We start from the raw sequence: 20,934 nt of genomic DNA, 5'->3' as shown, positions 1-20,934 counted from the left end.
AACGCTTCTACATTTAAAGATCTTTATATAATCAGGCATCTGAATATTATCTGTTTTTATAAAATAAGACATATCTTATAAAACTGAGGATGGAAATTGGGAATGTGTCAATTAAAGAGACAACAACCCGACCAAAGAGCATATATAAAGTATACATAATAAGTATGTTACCGAAATTTCTAGCAAGAAGCCCTAATTTTAGGCACATCACGATTTTCTCGCATAGGAATTTGCTAACAAACATTTGTAAAATTATGTAGTAAAGCAGATGAAATCATACAATATTTATAAAACAAAAATGGACAAATAGAATGTAAAATCATTTTCTTTTCAAATATGTGAAACAGCCAATAAAAGTCCACAAATAAACGGTAAAACTCGCTATTGTTACAAAAATATCCACAATAACATACAAAACAAGAAAAAAAAAACAACAGGAAAACTAAAGAATAGGGACAACAAAGAGAATACAGGGATTCGAACCTAAACCGACAAGTCCCTATCTTTAACTCATTGATCTTAACCATGCTAACCTCGCGGCTACCAACTTATACAAGCCCTGTGAGTCCTTTGTACAGATGTATATTATATGTTCATTTATACATATATAATAGACATTTAAATTGTAACCCATTGGTAGCCGAGAGGTTTCGTCGATATGTTGATGACAGTCATACATAACAGATTTTAAGGACGCGTTCGATTCCCAGTGTAGGCATATAGAAACTACAAAAATTAAAGGTAAGTTTTTAAATTAATTCCATTAGTGAATAAAAATCAGTAAATTAGCCAATTCAAACTTAATGAAATTAGGCACACAAAGGAAACAATTGAATATAATTTGGTGAGTCCATTTCAGCGACAGAATTAGGAAGCGTTGATTCTAGAAAAAGAATCCACGGTAAATGAATAGGCTGACGTCACGTTTAAATATTGATAGGTTTGTTTAGGGTTTCACATGACTAAACATCGTATTTACTATTTATATCTAATGTGGAAGTATGTCAATGCAAAATATTTTCTACGGTTCACATCGAATTAAATTGAAAAAAAGTGAGAAGTTCTCAAATGGGAAGTTTTCTGCATATCAATAGAGATATGCAAGTCGGTCAATTTAAAACGTATCCAACCGCATCAGGTGCATTGACGTATACGTATCTGGGGACATACTAAAATAATATGTCGTACTATCCTTTAGTAAAATATCGTTAAATATGTGTTGGAGCTGCGCATACGAGGTATGTGGCACTATGTGTGTAACAAATATAAATGTCCAAGTTTAATTATCTCGCGTCTGGAACGTAACCGAATCCAGTGCACCTTATTTTGAGCCACACAAAGTGTAGAAGAAGTTAAGATTTCCAAATGTTACGTTTCTATATAGAAATATAAAGTAATGCAAGATTAAGAAATTAAGCAAACTCAGCTCCTTATCGGAAACGGTAAAAACCATAAAACAGACATGAAACAACAAAAAGTGGGAGAAAAATTTGACAGGCCATCGCAAAAGGTAGGCGAGGTAGATATTTTTTTGGCCCCCAATATCAAGTCCATAATGTCAAAACGAAAAATACTTCAAGTTAATGAATAAAAGTATGAGAAAGTAAAATAGAACGATTTGTAGAACTTTGCTATTGAAACGCAAGGACCAGGCATGCATAAGATGACTTTTTTTCTGTGTTGCATTTGGTAATTGTTACTGTCTTCTTGCCATTGCCCCATATCTGTTGTTTTTTCACAAGCCTATGTAAGCTAATGATAGAACCCCCCTTTTCGCAAAACACCACCATTGCTAATTTAGTAAAACTGTATAATTGTTATAGCTATAGGTTTCTAAGAGAATAAAGAGTTTTGATACGTAACATAGACTTAGACTCGGGATCAAATATCGTGTTTTGTTATATCTCCAGATACGTAAACGTCAACGTATCTGATGTGAGTGGATACGTTGACCGACCTCTACTACCAGTAAGTTTTTTTTAGTTGCTGTATTATGTGACTACGACAGGATGATATATTGTTTTATCGAAGAAAAACGTTAATTTCCAAAGACTTTCATATATTTGTGTTGTAGTAAACAGGTGTTGTTATTAAGTGTATTTTTCCAGATGTTCTTTCTGCCGAATTTACTGCTCATAATTATTTTTTTGAGGAAAAGACTACCATTTACATTTATCAAGTCAATACTGTAATCTGCGATAAAGCATTAAGTTGAAAATATAAGACTTTGCTTGAAAGGTCGTTGGTGAAATTTACTAATTCAAAATGGACTAAATATCAATGTTCATTCCACAAAACGATGCTCTCATTCCCAAAGTTTACTCATTTTTGATGAAATGTGCATGTCTTTAAATCAAATAATATCGTACGTATCATCTGAGACATGAAAACCACTAACCACTGAAGGTCTTAAAATTATTACTTAAAAGGAAAAAATTAACTTTTTTATTACTCTTTGATGTCTATTACTTACTAGATATATCTGAGGATATTCATTTTGCTGCAGTAGTTCACAAAGAATGAGATTTTTGCATATATTGTCAATATCATATTATTAGGTCGATCGACATCCCTTTGAAAGTACACAACAATCCAAAAACATTAAATTTTCAGTTTGTTTGGCTGTCTCGATCAATGTTGTAGATGGATTATTAAACAACTACCAAAGAGTCCCGGAGACGACAAAGTATGGTTCAAATAAGGTTTCCCCATTCAAATATTGAAACATTCATTGCGTAATAATATGTATATGTATATCGAGAAATAGTACATATGCACTTAATCAACAGCTATCAATAAGATCATGTAGTGCATTACGAAACTAAGCAACACACCTATAAGTGTGTTATCAAATGTGTTAGGTAATTTCCAATCATAGGCGAAATATAAATACTTTAAAGGGAATGTTGAATATATTTTAATATATCAATATAGTTACATTACCTGTATGTTTAACAATAATCTGTTATTTTGATTGGCAGACAACAATCACGAGTATTCCAAAATTAGATGTTATTTCCTAATAAAATGTAACTTTCATGACAACACGTGATTCCAATGACAACGTCAGAACAATACACAGGAAAACAATCGACAAATTTGAGAATTGAATGCTTCGTTTTATAATTTATAGAAATGTTAAAATGTTGACCGTGTGCAAAGTTTAGTATGAAGCTGGGCACTTTTACAACTATATAAAATTACTAATCTAGATAATAAGCGCATGCTTAAGCCACCAAAAGACTAATGGTGTAATTTTAGAATCGAACAATATACATATATAACAGTTTGAATTACTTTAAATACGGTAACAAGAAGTTTGTAATAAAAGTATGTTTCAACAGAAAGGCCCTTTATTTCCACATTAGCCAATTGCTTACAACATACACGAAAACCTAGTGGAAAATCACATAAATATACATTATCAGCATGGAAGATTGTCTATATTCAAAGGTATTGACATGCATGTACATTTTCAAGTTCCATTAATTCTTTCAATACAGTGTATCATATTACAACATTGTGAATTAAATTAATAAATCATTTTCTCCTGTAAAAGATGAAATTTTCCAGAAATAATTTCACATTTTCTCAGATTGTTAGCACTGTTTTTTCCGAATTCCATGTTAAATGGCACCGAATGCATATGATTTTTCTATAGCAGGGTAAAGTCGAATATTCATCGATTTTTAAGCGATTTGAAATGTTGACCGGTACGATATGTCTGTGTCCCAACTTCCTAGTGACATGTTTCGTGGTCTTAGATCTTTAGATACCAAAATAGTCACCTGATCTGTAATGTTACCGATTGTGTCCAATTTATGACATTTTGACTGAGTGTAGATTTACATGGCGGATGGTGCGTGCATAGCAAGAGATGCTTACCATATAGACCGAACCGGTCTTGCTCCATTTGGAGTTCATGCTAAAACCTCATTTTTTGTTTGTTATTTCGAAATCGATTTTTTAGATTTGAACATTGGTAAACTACTAATGCCTTGATTTAAAAGAAACAATTGAAAAGGCAGGGTTCTAATCTCTAAATTTTCATTCCTGGTCTGTCAATAAAATATGCTATTGTCAACTTTAGACAATGATTCTTGTTGCTTTAATCGTTATCATTCCCCCTCCTCCATGAAATCCTATATCATGTGTATGACACAATTGCTGGAAACTTCTTATTAATAATGACAAATTTCAATTGTAAGCAAAGAGGATATACTGATAATATTGAACACTATCTGATTTTCATCTTTGAAAATTGTATAAGCAACCTCTGTGGAAGTCAGTCACTGAAACATGGCTTCTGGCAATTTTAAAGCATAAGTTTCAAACACGATACAAAGTAAAAAATTTGATTTATTGGTGTTAATACTAAGATGGATTTCCCATACCAACAAAACGAAAATAAAGCTAGCAAAAGAAATCCAGTGGACAAAAAAGAAACATCTCAATTAGCAACGTAGATATATTGTACGTTCAAACAGAAACAATATAATCTTTGATTTTTTTCTGCTGGTGACTGTACGCGAGTTACGTTAAATGTGAATTTAAATCAGATTGAAGCAGACAGAGTGAAAACAAACGACAAATGAAGGTTGTGATATGGAAGGTTCTATTCGACAGGCGTTTTGTCGTATCTTGGCTTCTGAAAACTTGTATCGTGTAAGTGAAAAGACTGATACTGATTTGAGTGTGCACGGCAGTATGTATGCAGATTAAATCTTTATAGGGACTATAAAATGAAATATTGATTGTGTCTACAAAAATGGTATTGATTGATTGATTCTAACTGTCTCAACGTCCAGTGTCAAATATTTTAATCACAGGTTAACAATCAATTTAAAAACAAAACGTTTGGTTCTGCAAATAGGATCGACTCGGGTGACAGGCTGGAAATTCAAACAGCCCTTAAAAAAGAACATTCCAAAAATTATTTTTATTCTTTGAATAACGCTAAATTTTGTTTTGCAACAGGTCAGAGTTGTCGAAATGGTTCTTTAACGTACATATATGGCATCGTATTTAAAGTCCATACATAGCGTGGCTGCTAATTGATACATCCGCCAGAGCCAATCAATTGCCCAGGTTCACAATGGATGGGGTTCGGATGGGATGAGTCCTGGTTACCATAATTATATTTCTATACCCAAGTAAAGAGAATACATTGCACTTTATCAAGAACACAACTGTCAATAGGTGCGATTACGAAATCATTAAACTAAGCAGAACACGTACATGAAAGTTATCAGGTGCACTGAGTAATATCCATTCATAAGTGATATATTAATATCTTAAGGGGAAGGCTGAGTATATTTATATCAAGCGTAGTAATTGATGGTCATGAGACTTTACGCTGTTATCTATAAATAGAAGTTTGAAATATTTAGATCGAATAAAATAATCCTTTTAACGGATTCATTTTCTTAGATTGCTAACACAGAGCACACTTTATCCCCTGTTATAGGCACTCAAAATGTGGTTCTCTTCGACGATATAATTTTTACTCAGAAGCTAAAAACGGCATGTTTTCTGTTGGACAACTTAATTATTATGTTATTTGGAAACCAAAAACGTGCATGCAATTAAAATAATATTTGTTAAACTACGTTATTGAAATATACATGCAAATGCCAATTGTCTTGTTTTCATATTTAATTGAGATTCTTGCATTAATAGCTTGTTAAGCTTATATTTTTTTCAAACGTTAATCTTGCTGTCTATTCACGTAAAAAAATCAGGTACATACAAAACTAAATCTTACTTTCCATTCTAATTTTTATAGTGTTCTACATAGTGAGTAGCATTTAGAGGAGACCCACAGATAGTCTTTGGCTGTTGGCAATCCTCTTTAAAAAATAATAAAATTTAATTACATAGTCATTAGCATGGTACAATTTCCCGAAATCTACCGAGAAACCCATTGTCACGGGAACTTTCAATATAAAATATCGTATTTGTGTGAATATATCGATTTAAAAGGTGTTTTTGTTCAGGTTAGAAAAATAAAGAAAAATTTTCCTCTGAAATGATTATCCGTTAAAAGATTTTTCTATTTTTAGAGCTATTTTCATTATGCTTTTAGTTTAAAGGCTTGGTTGGCTTGCTTGCTTTGTTTGTATAAAATATGAAAACAACACGCTATAAGTCTAATACGTCCGCATCGCTTTTCTGAATTTACCTTCATCAGGAACGCTCAAAGCCGAATATTTGAAAGCCTAGGATGTATAAAACCAAAACAGCTGAAGAGCTATCTAATAAAAATAATAGCCAAATCCTTCTAAGGCCAACTTTGCCTGAGGGAGTTATATTTTCAAAATTTATAAACGGGCAAATTTAGAAAGGTTTGTTATTAATCACGAAGTACTGACTACTGAGCTGATGATACCCTCGGGAACTGATAGTCCACCAGCAGAGGTATCGACCCAGTGCTGTAAAAGTGAAAGCAACACGTTATAAATTTAATGCGTCCGAAGCGCTTTTCTGGATTTACCTTCATCAGGAACGCTCAATGCCGAATACTTGAAAGCCAAGGATGTATAAAACCAAAACAGCTGAAGAGCCATCTAATAAAAAATGACCTAAAATAAGAGCCAAATACTTCTAAGGCCAGGTTTGACTGAGGGAGTTGAAACCTTAGTTTCTTTATATTGTCAAATATAAATGTTTGCTCAAGCATTGTAATTAAGATTGACATCTGCAATCAATAGATAGGCGGGGCTTCAGCTTGTATACATTATACTCTGCATTATACTTAACACCCAGTAACATTTAAATATAATGTATACAAGCTGAAGGCCCTTATCTATTGGTTTCACATGTCAATCTTAATTACAATGCGTGAGCCAACATTTATACAAACAAAGCAAGCAAGCCAACCAAACTTTTAAACTACAAGCATTAGGAATATAGCTCTAATAGAATTTTAAGAACAGTTCGTCTCTATTTGTTAATATGTATATATCGCATTAGGTCACTAGCACACTGTGTAACGAATTTATCTAACCGACTATCTAATATTGGGCATTTAGACGTACGTAGTTGTAAAAATATAATAAATATTAATCATTTGTTGTTATTGTGATCAATATGAGTGAAAGTCAGTGTCTTTAAGACATGTTTTCGTCTAAAAGCTTGAAAAATAATAATTATATATGTTTACTATGTATTTTAATTTGAGAACAACACCATGTTTTATTTACTGTGACTTGACTTTTCTACATAAGAAAATGCCTGTACCAAGTCAGGAATATGACAGTTGCTATCCATTCGTTTGATGTGTTTGTTTTTTTTTTATTTTGACATTTGATTGGGGACTTTCCTTTTTGAATTTTCCTCGGAGTTCAGTATTTTTGTGATTTTACTTTTGACTATGGGTGTTGCTGTTTAACGTTACCTATTTACAATTTGGACATTTAAATTGACCAGTTGGTATTGTTAGAGTTGAGTCTACCTTGATGCTACGTGTACTGATTTTTAATCACCTAACCCAACCTTAACTGTTTGAACTGTTTTTCAAAATACACTCAAGCGCAGATTTCCTTCGTATCAGGAGCGACAAATACACATAAATCTACAAATAACATAGAAGCGAAATGAGTAGAATACATAAAATGAAACAGTATAAATATTTTTTTATAAATTTATAAAACTAAATGTATACTACATCTATTGACCAGATCGCAAAAAGTCCGTGCAATCTGTAAAGTTTAAATAACCACGTGATCACATGAACACAATAAAATGATAATGGATAGTAACAAAAAATGTAACATATATAAATATATTCATATGTGATGATTTACAGAGATGGCAGTTGTTTTTCAACCTTTTGAATGAAAATAGAAAGGTTAGTTAATCCATATAGTTTGTTGATATTTGGGTTGATTCTGTAGTAATTAAGAATATATGCATTTCTTACTTCAATAACATCAGCATTGTTACAAAGCGCTATGTAATGATACTCATCTTCAAGACCAGTCTTACAAAGCTTACATTTTCTTTCAATTTCTGGAATTATATTCCATCTCCCCATTTCGATAGGAAATTTGATATTGCAAGTGCGAAGTTTGCAAATATAAAGTCTACTAATTTTTCTAAGTCTAATTAGATAGGGTTCCTTACAGCATGCTTTTTTCTTCTCATAAGGTTATTCTATTATAAAATTGATAGGGAAGAAAATATTATTAGTTTTCATTTTTTTAAGCCCCCAATATAGATGATTAATCTAATTTTGACCCAATAATCTTAATCAGTCCACGATTTTCGGAACTGCATTTTAATATGTATGAAAATTAAAACTGTTTTTACATAATAAATGTATCTTTAAATTTTTAACCCTTATACATAGTATTGTCCAGTTGTCAGTGAAACAAGAAATAGCTATTCAGGTGTTTTCAGTTTCAGTTTTCAGATGGATATGTAATGTGTTTCTTCATATATCCCTCAAATTTTTCATTTTGGATTTTTATTCGCAGTGTTTGAAATGTATTGAAATCAAATTGCATAAAATGTTGGGATTTATTTTATTTGAATTCGATTCTTATGTGCATTTAATTTTGCTTCTTAAAATGTGACTGTTTCTGATGAGACTTGACTTTGAATGTATTGTCATGAATGTATCAAGGAGGAAATAATTCATCCAAAATGTTTTGTGTGGCTTTCACATGATGATGTACATGTAAAAGCCAAAATAATTTTGGAGTATACTTGCAGTGTTTTTCTTTGAAATCTATTAGGATTTTTGTGCATAAAAATACTGTGTTCACTCAAGGAAATTCACTTTTTATAAGATGGGATTTAGTTAATCCAAGGATTTGTAAAGTATATACTATACAAATCCTTGGTTAATCTAAAAATTAAGTAAAACATTCAAAGCTTGAATGCAAGTAGGAGAAATAAGTTCAACCAACATGTTTCTGTGTTTTTAAATGTTTAAATGTGATTTTGGAAATAATCATTATAAAATTCTGGATCTAGTATGAAGATGATTCACCTGTCTAAATGGAATATATATCATGGAAATGAAATAAAGTGCGAATACAGTGGATATAGTCAAATTTAAAGGGCATACGATACAGTTGCAGGGCAGGTAATGACGTTGCCAACGTAAAATGTTATTTTTCGCGACGTCAAACTGCGACTTATCGGGAAAAGATGCATTTATCGACTTATTTTTATCATTCAGACTGATATAACTTGAAAACGAGTTCATAGACCCCTCTTTCTTAAAATGACATTAGTATTGATTACGTATGAAGATTATTTGTACCAATTTTTATGAAAAAGTCACCGATGAGATTTTTTAAAATTAGATAAGTATACAGCAAAAATTTCCGTTTTTTTCCTAAAATCCTGAAACTTTGATAAAAATTAATTATTTCCTAAGAATTGTTATAAAAATTTAGAGCATACTTATGTAAGACAGATTTTCGAAATGCTTTTACAAAAATCCTATTGTGTTTATCTTTTGAAACAAAAAAGTTAGGTATGTCTATCCAAAGGATAGAAATGTTCCAAAAAAACGAAATTTTGAGTAAATGTCTATTTCGACCCCATTTATCTCTTAAAGTAGCACATGCAGGTATATTTTTATTACATATTTGCATTGACTAGGTGAAAAATAGCTTGTATGCAAATTTTCGTAAAAAAATCCCCGTGGGATCAAAACTGTTACGTATGCCCTTAAGTGATAAAGTGAATAATAAAAGTAAAATATTCCAAAAAATTCATTACGCGAGGATAACAATTTTTAATGTGATATTGGAAATAATCATTATAAAATTCTGGATCTACTATTATTAAATTGGGACATATATCACGGGAAATGAAATAAAAACTGAATACTGTGGATATAGTAAAATCAAGTGATATAGTGAAAAATATAAATAAAATATTTCAAAAAGTTGTAGAGTGAGGATAATTATTTTGAATGTGATATTGGATATGATAAAAAATAACAAAATTCTTGTTCTAATATAAACAGACTCTGTGTCTGTTTAATTGGGATATATATCAGGGGAAATTTAACAGAATACTGTGATATAGTAAAAAATGTAAGAAAATATTCCAAAAAGTTAATAGAATTAGGAATGTAGTTTAAAATTACTTCAAATAGTGCAAATAGTGAAAACTGGATGGGATATCAAATATAATGTGTCAATAAATAAATAAATGAACCAGTTTATTCATAACTATTATTTTTAATATTTCACTATGCATGAACACTTTGTACAAGGCTCATGTCAATAAGTATTGAACAAATGTCTAAACGAAGGAATGCACACATTTGTTCTGGTGTTTTTTAATCCTGGAAAATTATGGAAATTATGAAATAATTAAGATTTCCACGAGAGTAAAAAAAATCGTTTGAGTTATCTCTCATTAGAAAGAGCGAGTGAGATAAAAGAGGTCTTTTTCAACAATGTATTAGAAATCCAAGCACTCATAGTATTTGAATATGAAAACATTAAGAGGAAATAAAAAACATATATATTCATGTTCTGGCTTGCTCACTCCTGAAATTTGTAATGACAGTAAAATAAAAATCTCTCCTTTTTTCTAAATGTTGTGTAAATCAAAAAATTGAATATAAATTCAAATCATATAACCAATTCTAAGTTCTTTGACTACAGTTATTCTGTGTCAGAAACCTATTATGTGTCAAATATTTAATTACAATCCAAATTCAGACCTGTATCAAGCGCGAAAATTGTGTCCATTTTTGCCCCAACTGTTCAGGGTTGGACCTCACGGTCGTATCCAGCTGCGCTCGGCGAAGAAATTTATTCAATATGACATGTCTTTATGGCTTTTTAATATAGTATGTCTATATGACTTTTCTTTAATATGTCATGTCTGTATGGTTTTTTTAATATGTCATATAATCTTTATTTTTCGTTATTTGGAAATTTGTTGTTGATGCATATCTTTTGATTTTTGTTTGTTTGATTTAATTACAACTTTTATAAACTCTGTATGGTTTAGAGCTTAACATATAATTGTATAGACACCTGATTATTGTTAAAATGTATGTATGCCTCTTAATGTCTTCTGGCTGTTTTTGTCATTGGGTAGCTGTCCCAAAGACGTATACCCCATATTTCCATCTATCTATATGCAAAATATGTCTAAGGTAGTAGAAAGTGCGTTAACATTTGTAATACATATATCATATTATTCACCCAAGATTTTCAGATGGTTTGTGTTTCTGCATAGTCTACATAGCAATAGAGTTTTACTTAAAAATTATTACACCAGGGTTTTCGATATCACAAACTAGTCAAAACATTTACTAAATTTTATCATCGGTACAAGGACATCATTCGTAAATATAAATCAACATGCAGACATCTTATACGTTCAGGTATTTCACATCCAATCTTTTATGTATCATTGTCATTTTGCTTAGTTTCTTCTGTTGCCTTTTCTGACATCGGACTTCTTTTAAACTGAGTTTTACTCTGCGTATTGCTGTGTGTTTGTTTATTCTACATTGGCTAGAGGTATAGGGGAGGGTTGAGATTTCACAAAACATGTTTAACCCCGCAGAATTTTGCGCCTGTCCCAAGTCAGGAGCCTCTGGCCTTTGTTAGTCTTGTATGATTTTTTAAATTTTAGTTCATTTATATGTTTCGGAGTTTAGTGTGGCGTCCATTTTCACTGAACTAGTACACATTTTTGTTTAGGGGCCAGCTGAAGCCTGCCTCCGGGTGCAGGATTTTCTCGCTGTGTTGAAGATCCATTGGTGGCCTTCGGCTGTTTTCTGCTCTTTGGTCGGGTTATTGTCTCTTTGACACATTCCCCATTTCCATTCTCAATTTTATTAAATACATTTCAGATAACTTATCTGTTCATTAAACAACTCTATTCAAATTAAAGAACCTTTGTGAGCACGCTCACATACCCACGCCCCCACATTGTCACTGGACAAACAAAATCTCACCAGATTCCTAAGTTCAAAGACTCATAACTCTACAAAATTCAACTGATAGAAATTTTCTTGTGGATATACACATTAACATATTATGTCCTCATTAACTACAAAGTTTCATGAAATTCTGTTGTGTGGTTTCAGAGGAGTTGCGATGACAAACTGTGCAGTAGTATATTGAGGCCAATAAGTGCAAAGGGGCAGAACTCCTAGAAAAAAAAATTGAATCATAATTTCCTGTCGATATGCACATCTACATAGTATGTCCTTATTATCTACAAAGTTTCATGAATTTCTGAGGTGTGGTTTCAGAGGAGTTGCGATGACAAGAACAGGACTGACAGACGGACAGACAGAAGAACGGACAGACGGATGGGTCAAAAACATTATACCCGACACAATAAATTGCATGGGGTATAATAAATAAACAATACAATGCAGTACACAATGAACACATGAAGTAAAATAATTTATTTATTGTCATGCTTATGTTTTATAAGGCTAATTACAAATGATTTATAAAGTTGAATACACACTGACAAATAAAACCTAATAATCATGATAATCAATATGAAATAATCAAAAGTCATTAATTTATCTATTACACATTTCCTATGCTTAATAAACAACTGCTTAATATAACCAGTCAAGTTTTTTATGAGATCCTATAAAATTAGTTCTGTTCACATTTATTTACAGACAGACATATAATAATATTACATATTTTATAAATTTTATATAAATAAAGATCGTTTTTTATATTATTAAGCATCAGACAAAAGTCACATTTTTTTCAAACATATCACCCAATGATGATTGTGGACAAGTTTGGTTAAATTTGGTCCAGTATTGTAAAAGTTAATGGAATACTACGGACAACTGACCTCAAGTGATAAGAAAAGCTCACCTGGCTCTTTGGGCCAGGTGAGCAAAAAATAAAAATTAAAAAACAAGTGGATTATGCTAACAGTTTATGTAATTATAAATTGTTTTAAACATCAAAACTGTTTATTAAAGTAGTAATACTATTAATTTCATAAATTTATGGATTTAGAAAATAAATATTTTATTTTATTTAAGCCATTTGTACTTTTTATCTAAGACTAACTTTAACTGTTCCTTTAATTTCTTTTCTGCACACCGCACATGAGGAACATGCAGGTGCACACTGAGCACAACAAACTAAATGTCCACATGGTAGAAATGTAATTGATCTTTCGTTCTCACAACATATCACACAAGATATCTTCTCTTTATATTCTCTATTCTGTTCTTCAAGTTTACGTTTAGCTTCTGTAAAACAAAAAAATTCCACTTCTAACATACACAAGACTTATTTATGTAAACCTGTAACTTGAAATTTTAAGGATATATGGTATTAAGCTTTTACATACAAGGAATTATTCCTATGTTCACCTAGTCTATAACACTTGATAATAAACTTTTGCTTATGTTTGTTCTTAAGGGCGAAGCTATTGTCTCCCTTTTTAATTGCTTGCAGTCTAAAACTTCTTTTATAACTGTGTAGTTCCCTGTAAGTTTTAGTCAGACACACTGAAACTCTTTCTTCTGAGTTAATTTTCAATTCTGTTTTGTTGTTTCTAAGATTATTCTTTACTACATTTAACAAATTAGAAATAATTTAGATATGGATATTAATGCTTTGTACATTCAATATTTCCACTGCTTTCAGGGGCGGATCCAGGATTTTAGGTTAGGGGGCGCAAACATAAATTTTCGAATTTTTTTTTTGATGCTTTGCAAATTTTAGGGGGGGGGGGGGCATGCCCACCACGCCCACGCTTGAATCCGCCCCTGGCTTTCGTTTAATTATTTTCTTTTTTTTCCCAATTTACCTTCATTTATCTTGGATTTGTCCATGTTAGGTTCAGAAACTTGTTGTGTTGGTATCATTACTTTTTCTCCTTTTGCCTCCATATCCATAACCAAGTTTGCAATTCTTTGTCCAGTTAAACCGTCCAAACCTATAAAGTAATAAAAATACCCTTAGTAAAATAATCTCATATTTTTTCAATTATTCTTAGAGCAAAGCATTCAATAAACAACCATTAAATTTTACTAAATTCTTTTCTAGATACTAAGATTTGGTTTGAAGGTTTGGCTGTAACTGTAGAATTCTTATTACAAACAGGACATCACATCCTAATTTTTACAGTGATGTTGTTTATAGAGCCCGTAACTTGAGATACGATCCATGTAAACTCAGTGATCCTTTGAATTTTTCAAGGTTATCAGTTTGACTTTGACACTGTAGTAAGACTTTTTAAAATTGCTTTTATCAGTACTAACATTGATTTTGTTATTGGTTAAAACATAACTGAATATTTATTGCTATACAGTAATGAAAACCTATTGTCCAATATCCTGTGGATGCTATATGTATATAATTATATTTTGGCATTGCACAAGGTCAAAGCTTTTCTCAATAAACTGTATATGACCTCTTTACACTAAATCTATTGATTGTGTACTGATTGATATTTTATGATTTATTCATTACTTGTAATTGGCTTTGAACTAGCTTTCAGTTACTGTGAGTACTCTTAGATGGGTACTTTGTTTCTTTTGTTTTTGTGTTACTTTTTTTTTGTTTTTCATGCTTATCTGATGAGTCAAGCCATTTCCAACTTATTTTTACAGTTTTTTTCTTATAATTTGCTGTTACATCACTGTCCAAGGTTAGGTGAGGGTTGAGGATCACAAACATGTTTTAAACCCTGTCACATTCTTTTTGTGGCAATCCCAAGTAATTCAGTCGTGTCAGTGGTTTTGATTGGTTGCTGTCCGTCATATTTCTTTTTCAATTATTGTTTTGTCATAAATCAGGTAGTTGGTTTTCTTGTTTAAATATTGTATCCCATTTTGTCGTATAAAAGCCTTTTATAGCTAACTATATGGTATTGGCTTTGCTCATTGCGAAAGGTCATATGGTATGGTGACCTATAGAATCAACATCATTAGGACTCTGGTGGATACATTAGTACAGAAGCCCATTCAATATAATAACATACCATGTTCTTTTATAATGTTATCTACAGCTTTCTTTACAATGCGTGGTAAGTAGCCCATTTCTATAACACTCTGGGCAGCACTAGATAGAAGTGGGTTCTTCTTTAAAACAGATGGTGGATATGATTCATTGTTTACTCCATCTTCTGCTATATCTGAAATTTTATAAATATTCTATTTTTCAATTCAGTAAAAAAAGTCATTTATACACATTTCTCAACTTAATATAAAAAGGCATTTATAATAAATATTTCATTTAGCACAGGTTTCAGATATAATGCATATTATTTTGTTTATATTGGATGGAAAATCTTGTCATCTAAACTGACCTGAATATGTAACAGTTCCATCTGCTTGAGCACCATCTCTTGTGTCTGACTGACCTAAAGCTTCTTCCTGAAATCATATATACATTGTATGTACACAAATTTTTCTCAACTGTACCTTGTCTATGGTGGTACAGTTATTTTACTTTTCCTATTTTTTGGTGATTAAATTTATTTTGGTAAATATTGATCTATATTCATTAACTTTAAAACTTGTTTTCACTTATTTAATGTTAACAGAATAGAGGGGCAATAAATAAACTACTGATATATAGAAAAGAAAATTTCTTAAACAAAAAAAGAGTGATTCATGCACAAAATGCCTGTGATTTTAGGCAACTTTACAAAATTAGTTTAGAATTATTGTTAAAGTTAGATAACCTGAGTAATATTGTGCTTGCAAGTTTTTCTGAAATCCTGTTTATTAGAATACACTTTTATATAAGATGTTTAAACCTGAAATACTAGTACTTTTACCAGCATGCAAGATGGAATTATTTACTTTGTATGCTTAAGCAAGTTCCAGCCGTTCCAGGAGTGATTAAGAACAGTGAAAACGATGACGATTGGTTAGAATTCCTATGGATAGAAATTTCTCATATATTAAAGCAATGCAGATTAAATAAACTTTTCAGCACTATATATACATACCAACTGCACTTTCCTTACAGCCTCCTGTACAGCATCAATAAAAGCTTGTCCTTTCTTTAGCTTCATGTACTGACAATTGGGAGACCATCGACAGTGTTCGACGTAAGGGTCGTCATCATCCTCCCAATTCCGTAACCCAATACCGCAGTGAAAACAACGTACAAAATCTTGGTTACCTAGCAAAATAGATTGATTTATTGTTTGTATTTTGCATATACAAAAAGATGGAAAAAATAGAAATAGAGGGGCTACATGTATATCGAAACGACAACCTTAACAATAGATAATAAACAATGTACATGATGCACGAAATATATGCCACTGGATGGTAAGCAAGCAATAATCAATGCAAACACAGCCATATTTTATTAAGTTGCTATTCAAAGACAGGTAAACAATATTTTTGATAAAATTCTCTTTTGTTGATAAAAATGAAAATGTATTTCGCTCTCAATCTAATTAAAATTAAATCTCCGCACTTGCTCCTCGTTGTTTATATGTCGCGCGTGGGAGCGCGACATATATAAACAACGAGGAGCAAGTGCGGAGATTTAATTTTAATTAGATTGTTTCGCTCTCTCCGTGTTTTCCGTAATTAGGAAATAAAATAATTTGATTTGATTTGTACTGCTATATGCCCATGTTGTCACGTTAAACCATGCCCTCATTGGGCCCTTACAATATCATCGTACTTTATTTATCTGGTAAAAATTATGTTGTTAAAAATAATCTTTTGTTTTCCATTTTCGATTTCCGGCTTTTGGTATTACCGTTAATTTAAATATATTTGGGATTTCCAAGTGATTCCGTTTACAATACATTTAAGAGAAATCAATATAACAGGTTGAAGTTTCAGTCACTTATACGAATAAAAATAGATATAGGGTAAACGTTAAAGAGACAACAACTCAGAAATAACCAGAAGATGTATCTAGAGGGCAACTTCCAGTCATAAACAAGACAGGTGTCCATACAGTATGACAAGCTCTAAATCGATCCAAGTCAATAAAAAGTGAAAATAAATTTAACAGAAAAATCTGTGGTGTTTCTAGTTTTTTATCCGATTTTGACTATATTGCGTAAATACTGTTAAATTTCCCACACTTGCGCTATGTTGTGATAACTTTGTTACAGCCATTCACAGAAGGTATTATACAACACAATGCACTTACTTATTGCAAAAAATCCAGCATCACTCATGATTTGAGGACTTCTCACAGGAGCTGTTGAAAAGGCATATGATTGAATTCTCTGTGCCTCATTCCTATAATTAGCGTATTTAGAGTTTTCTAGTTTAATCTGTGCACGTTGTTGGTTGTGCCTGGTATTCACGTGCGATTGGGGTCTGTTGAACACAAAACTTGAATCTGATTCATTTATTGAAAGATTACTAATTTCAGGCACTGAAGTTTCGCTATTTGAAAAAATATTATGTCCATTATCAGAATGCACAATAGACTGATTGTTGAGACTATTTGTTCTGTCAGCTTCGTTTCTGTGTGAAAAATTATATCCAGAATTATCAGTGTCGCTCGCGTTATGTCGATGTGAAAAATTATATCCACAATCATTGTCGCCAGAGTTAGGTCGATGTGAAAAATTATATCCAGAATTTATATCATTGTTGCTTGAAGTTTGTCTGTACGAAAAATTATATCCAGAATTTGTATCATTGTTGCCTAAAGTTTGTCTGTACGAAACATTATATCCAGGACTAGAATTAGCTATCACATTTATTGAATTTCCACATACATTGCGAGAACTTCCATTAGTCCCAGTAAATATAGTTCTTTCACTTGGCATTGAACTATCACTTGGATGAAACACTTGTCTAGAATCGTCCCCACTAAAGGCAAAGTTATCTCTTGAAAGACCATCAGGATATAGTGAACGCTGTTGATAACTTCGCTGAATAGAAGGATGCGAACCACTGAAGTCATTCAGTTGGCTACCCGGAGGTAGACTGTCTATTTCAATGTCTGACATTTTAACTGAAAAAGAATATTTTTATTAGCAGCGTGAATTTTGAATGTTATTCAACTCCCATACATAATCGTACTTTTAAAACATCAGATCTTCTCAACAAATATATTTGTTTAAACTTTATTTGACATCATTCTTTAAGTAATACGCACCTCATGCTTGATATAGCAATTGCAATTCTTTTTCTTTAAATTGTCCTCTATGACTTGCAAACACTTTCAATATGTCATCCTATTTCAAAGTTAATTATCAATAATTTATCAACATGTCGAATGCAATATAGTGCATTCATGGTCTCGTGTTATTGGGGGATGGTGTACGGTCTGAGGTTAGAGAGCATTTCGCAGTACGAAACGAGTCAATTATTTATGTTTTTTTTGCCAAAAATAATATTTTTCAAATTTTAAAGGGATGTATGCCCTACACGTCCGTCATTGAAATTTTTGGCCATTCTACGGATAAGAAATTGTATTTTTGATTTCTTTATAATATTTTGTATGTTTTTATTTTCATGTAGTACTTGATATGATAATGTGGTTAGCTTATTAATTACATTTTGTAATTTAAAAAGGATTTCCATGGTTTTAAATCCAAAATTACAAAGTAAAACAATAAACATTAGATTATACATTGTTTTTAAAAAGAGAAATATTTAGATATATAATACATATAAAAAAAAAGACAGTCTATATGTAAATCAAGAATCAGTGCTCACCCATTAAGAATTGAAATTGCCAGATATTCAAAAGATAGTATTGATAGATCTGAGTGCTTCTGTTTAAATTGCACAGCTGATAAATAGAGGATGAGCGTCACTTCTTAATTGAATGTTCATTATATAATAATTTAAAAGATGCACAAACTCTTTCATTATATATTTCTAGCACTTGTCAGAAGTTTGATAATTTAAATGAATCTTCCAAATTTGTTTGGTTAACACAAGAAAACTTTACAAAGTCAATTATAGAAAAACATGTAATTTTATGGATAGTTCTTTTGACGTAAGAAGAACAGGTCTTGATTGACTGGTATTTAATATCAATGTGTTATTTTCCTTCCATTTTTAATTTATTCTGGATTTTTGGCTCTGATTCTGACCGAGGCTTATTGTGATATATATATTGTATTGTAATGTCTTATTATTGACTCAATTACTTCAATCATTGTATCTGATTTATATGCTCTTTATTGGGCCTGTAATTTGAATATTCTATTCTATATTCTATTTTTAAATACAGAAACACACAAACACATTTTATTAATATTTTATGTAAATACGTCTACTTTCTTTATTATTTATATTAATATATATATATATATATATATATATATATATATATATATATATATCTATCTCCTCTCCATTATTATTAAAAAGGAAAATATTGTTGCATATAATTGATATACCTGTATACATAAATGTATAATCAGAGACATATATACACATATAATGTTCATATACTAAATATACATTTACATGTACACTGTAATGTTTATTGTTGTAATTATCAATTATGTCAATCAATTGTCACTAATTTTATGCCCTTTATGGGCCCTATAATTTGGGAAATAAAAATATCTCTTCTATTCTATACACATGTGTATTTAAGTCTCTGGTATAATTCAATCTCTGCCGAGGAGGTGGACTTACCCACAAAGTTATTTATTACTCATTATTTCTACATGTTTTAGTGACGGATAACTTACATGACTTATGTATGGACAAATTTTAATAATCAATAAATACATTCACAGTATTAAAAGATTAGAAGTCATTGTGTGATCTTTCGTAGGCTGTGAAATCTGTGAAAAGTTTATGACAAAACAAATTCTATAAATAGATGTTTGGCAAGATATTCAAAACAAAATGGCGAATATTAATCACTTTTATAAACCCTTTTAAAGTCAAGCCCTGACAAGCCTTAAAATTGTAAGCAAATGTATACCTTTGTTGCCTAGCTGTAAACGAACATTTTTTTCACTCTGATAATGAAGAAAGTATAGGTATATATATAATATTACAAACAATTCCACTGTAAATTATGTGATAGTGACGTAGATCTATACACTTTTAAATTATACATTTCTTCGTAATCAACGTGTTAGTAATAATCTTCGATTACTGAATGTTTTTAAGAAACAAATTTGTCTACTTACAATTCGTAAAACTTTCCTCCCTTACAGTTTGATCAGAAATTTATAAATTCTATATTGCGACTCATCCAGTTTGTCCTTCAAATGAAAATTTTCCTCATTCTAAAAATAAATGAGTGGATTTTTGTATGTATATTTGGAGTAGGTAATGGGAAACCCCATGCTATTAATAGAATTTTTATAGCTATGTCTTTGTTTGAAAATAAAGGAAAGCTATACTAAATATACACATACAATATAATTAAAAACACATAGTTTTGTTTGTTTAGTTACTTCAAGGATTTGTATATATATAGTAATTAAGAACTATACAAATCCTTGGTTACTTGGAACGAATTTGATATATTATTAATTCCTACACACATTTGACAAGACCTAAAGTAAGGGAACAGGGAATTGATGTTTTTTTTTATTAAGCTCAAACGCACAGACTTTTGATGCTCAAACCTTAAATAATGCACGTCCAAAAAAGTCCTTATAGAACACAGTGGAGTTTTTATGAGAAAGCCTATATACTTACAACTGTAATATTTAACAATAGTTCATTAAATTATAGTTTACAAATATTATGATGACTGTGAAAGTCAAATTTTTTCAACCTGAAATGAACATTTTCACAGTGTTAATTTCTTATATGGTATAACTGAAAAATATATTTTTTCCTTCTCATATTAAGAAATCCATTCATTCCATATTTTTTATATAATCATAGTTTTTCTTCAGTAACTACATGCGACAAATTTTAGCGTACACATTTTCTGAAAAAAAAACTGTTTAATCCTATTGAATTTGAATTCGAACTGTAAAATTTACTTACCCTAGAACAACGTATAATTTTAATTATGGTTCATTTTCATA

At 30.9% G+C, this 20,934-nt stretch overlaps 1 protein-coding gene across 1 annotated transcript; it reads right to left on the bottom strand.

The window, feature by feature from the left end:
- Positions 1-12,384: 12,384 nt before the first annotated feature.
- LOC127724681 (putative inhibitor of apoptosis) lies at positions 12,385-20,172 on the bottom strand. Its single transcript, XM_052231731.1, has 7 exons — positions 20,080-20,172; positions 17,112-17,930; positions 15,940-16,115; positions 15,292-15,358; positions 14,965-15,117; positions 13,789-13,917; positions 12,385-13,225 (listed from the first exon to the last, which is right to left on the bottom strand). The coding sequence occupies exons 2-7, from the start codon at positions 17,923-17,925 to the stop codon at positions 13,026-13,028; spliced, it is 1,539 nt and encodes a 512-aa protein (XP_052087691.1). The 5' UTR covers positions 17,926-17,930; positions 20,080-20,172; the 3' UTR covers positions 12,385-13,025.
- Positions 20,173-20,934: the final 762 nt, after the last annotated feature.

This window comes from Mytilus californianus, unplaced genomic scaffold (genome assembly GCF_021869535.1).
Source record: "Mytilus californianus isolate M0D057914Y unplaced genomic scaffold, xbMytCali1.0.p SCAF_14, whole genome shotgun sequence".
NCBI classification, from domain to species: Eukaryota; Metazoa; Mollusca; class Bivalvia; order Mytilida; family Mytilidae; genus Mytilus; species Mytilus californianus.
This window is presented reverse-complemented; position numbering and strand designations above follow the sequence as displayed.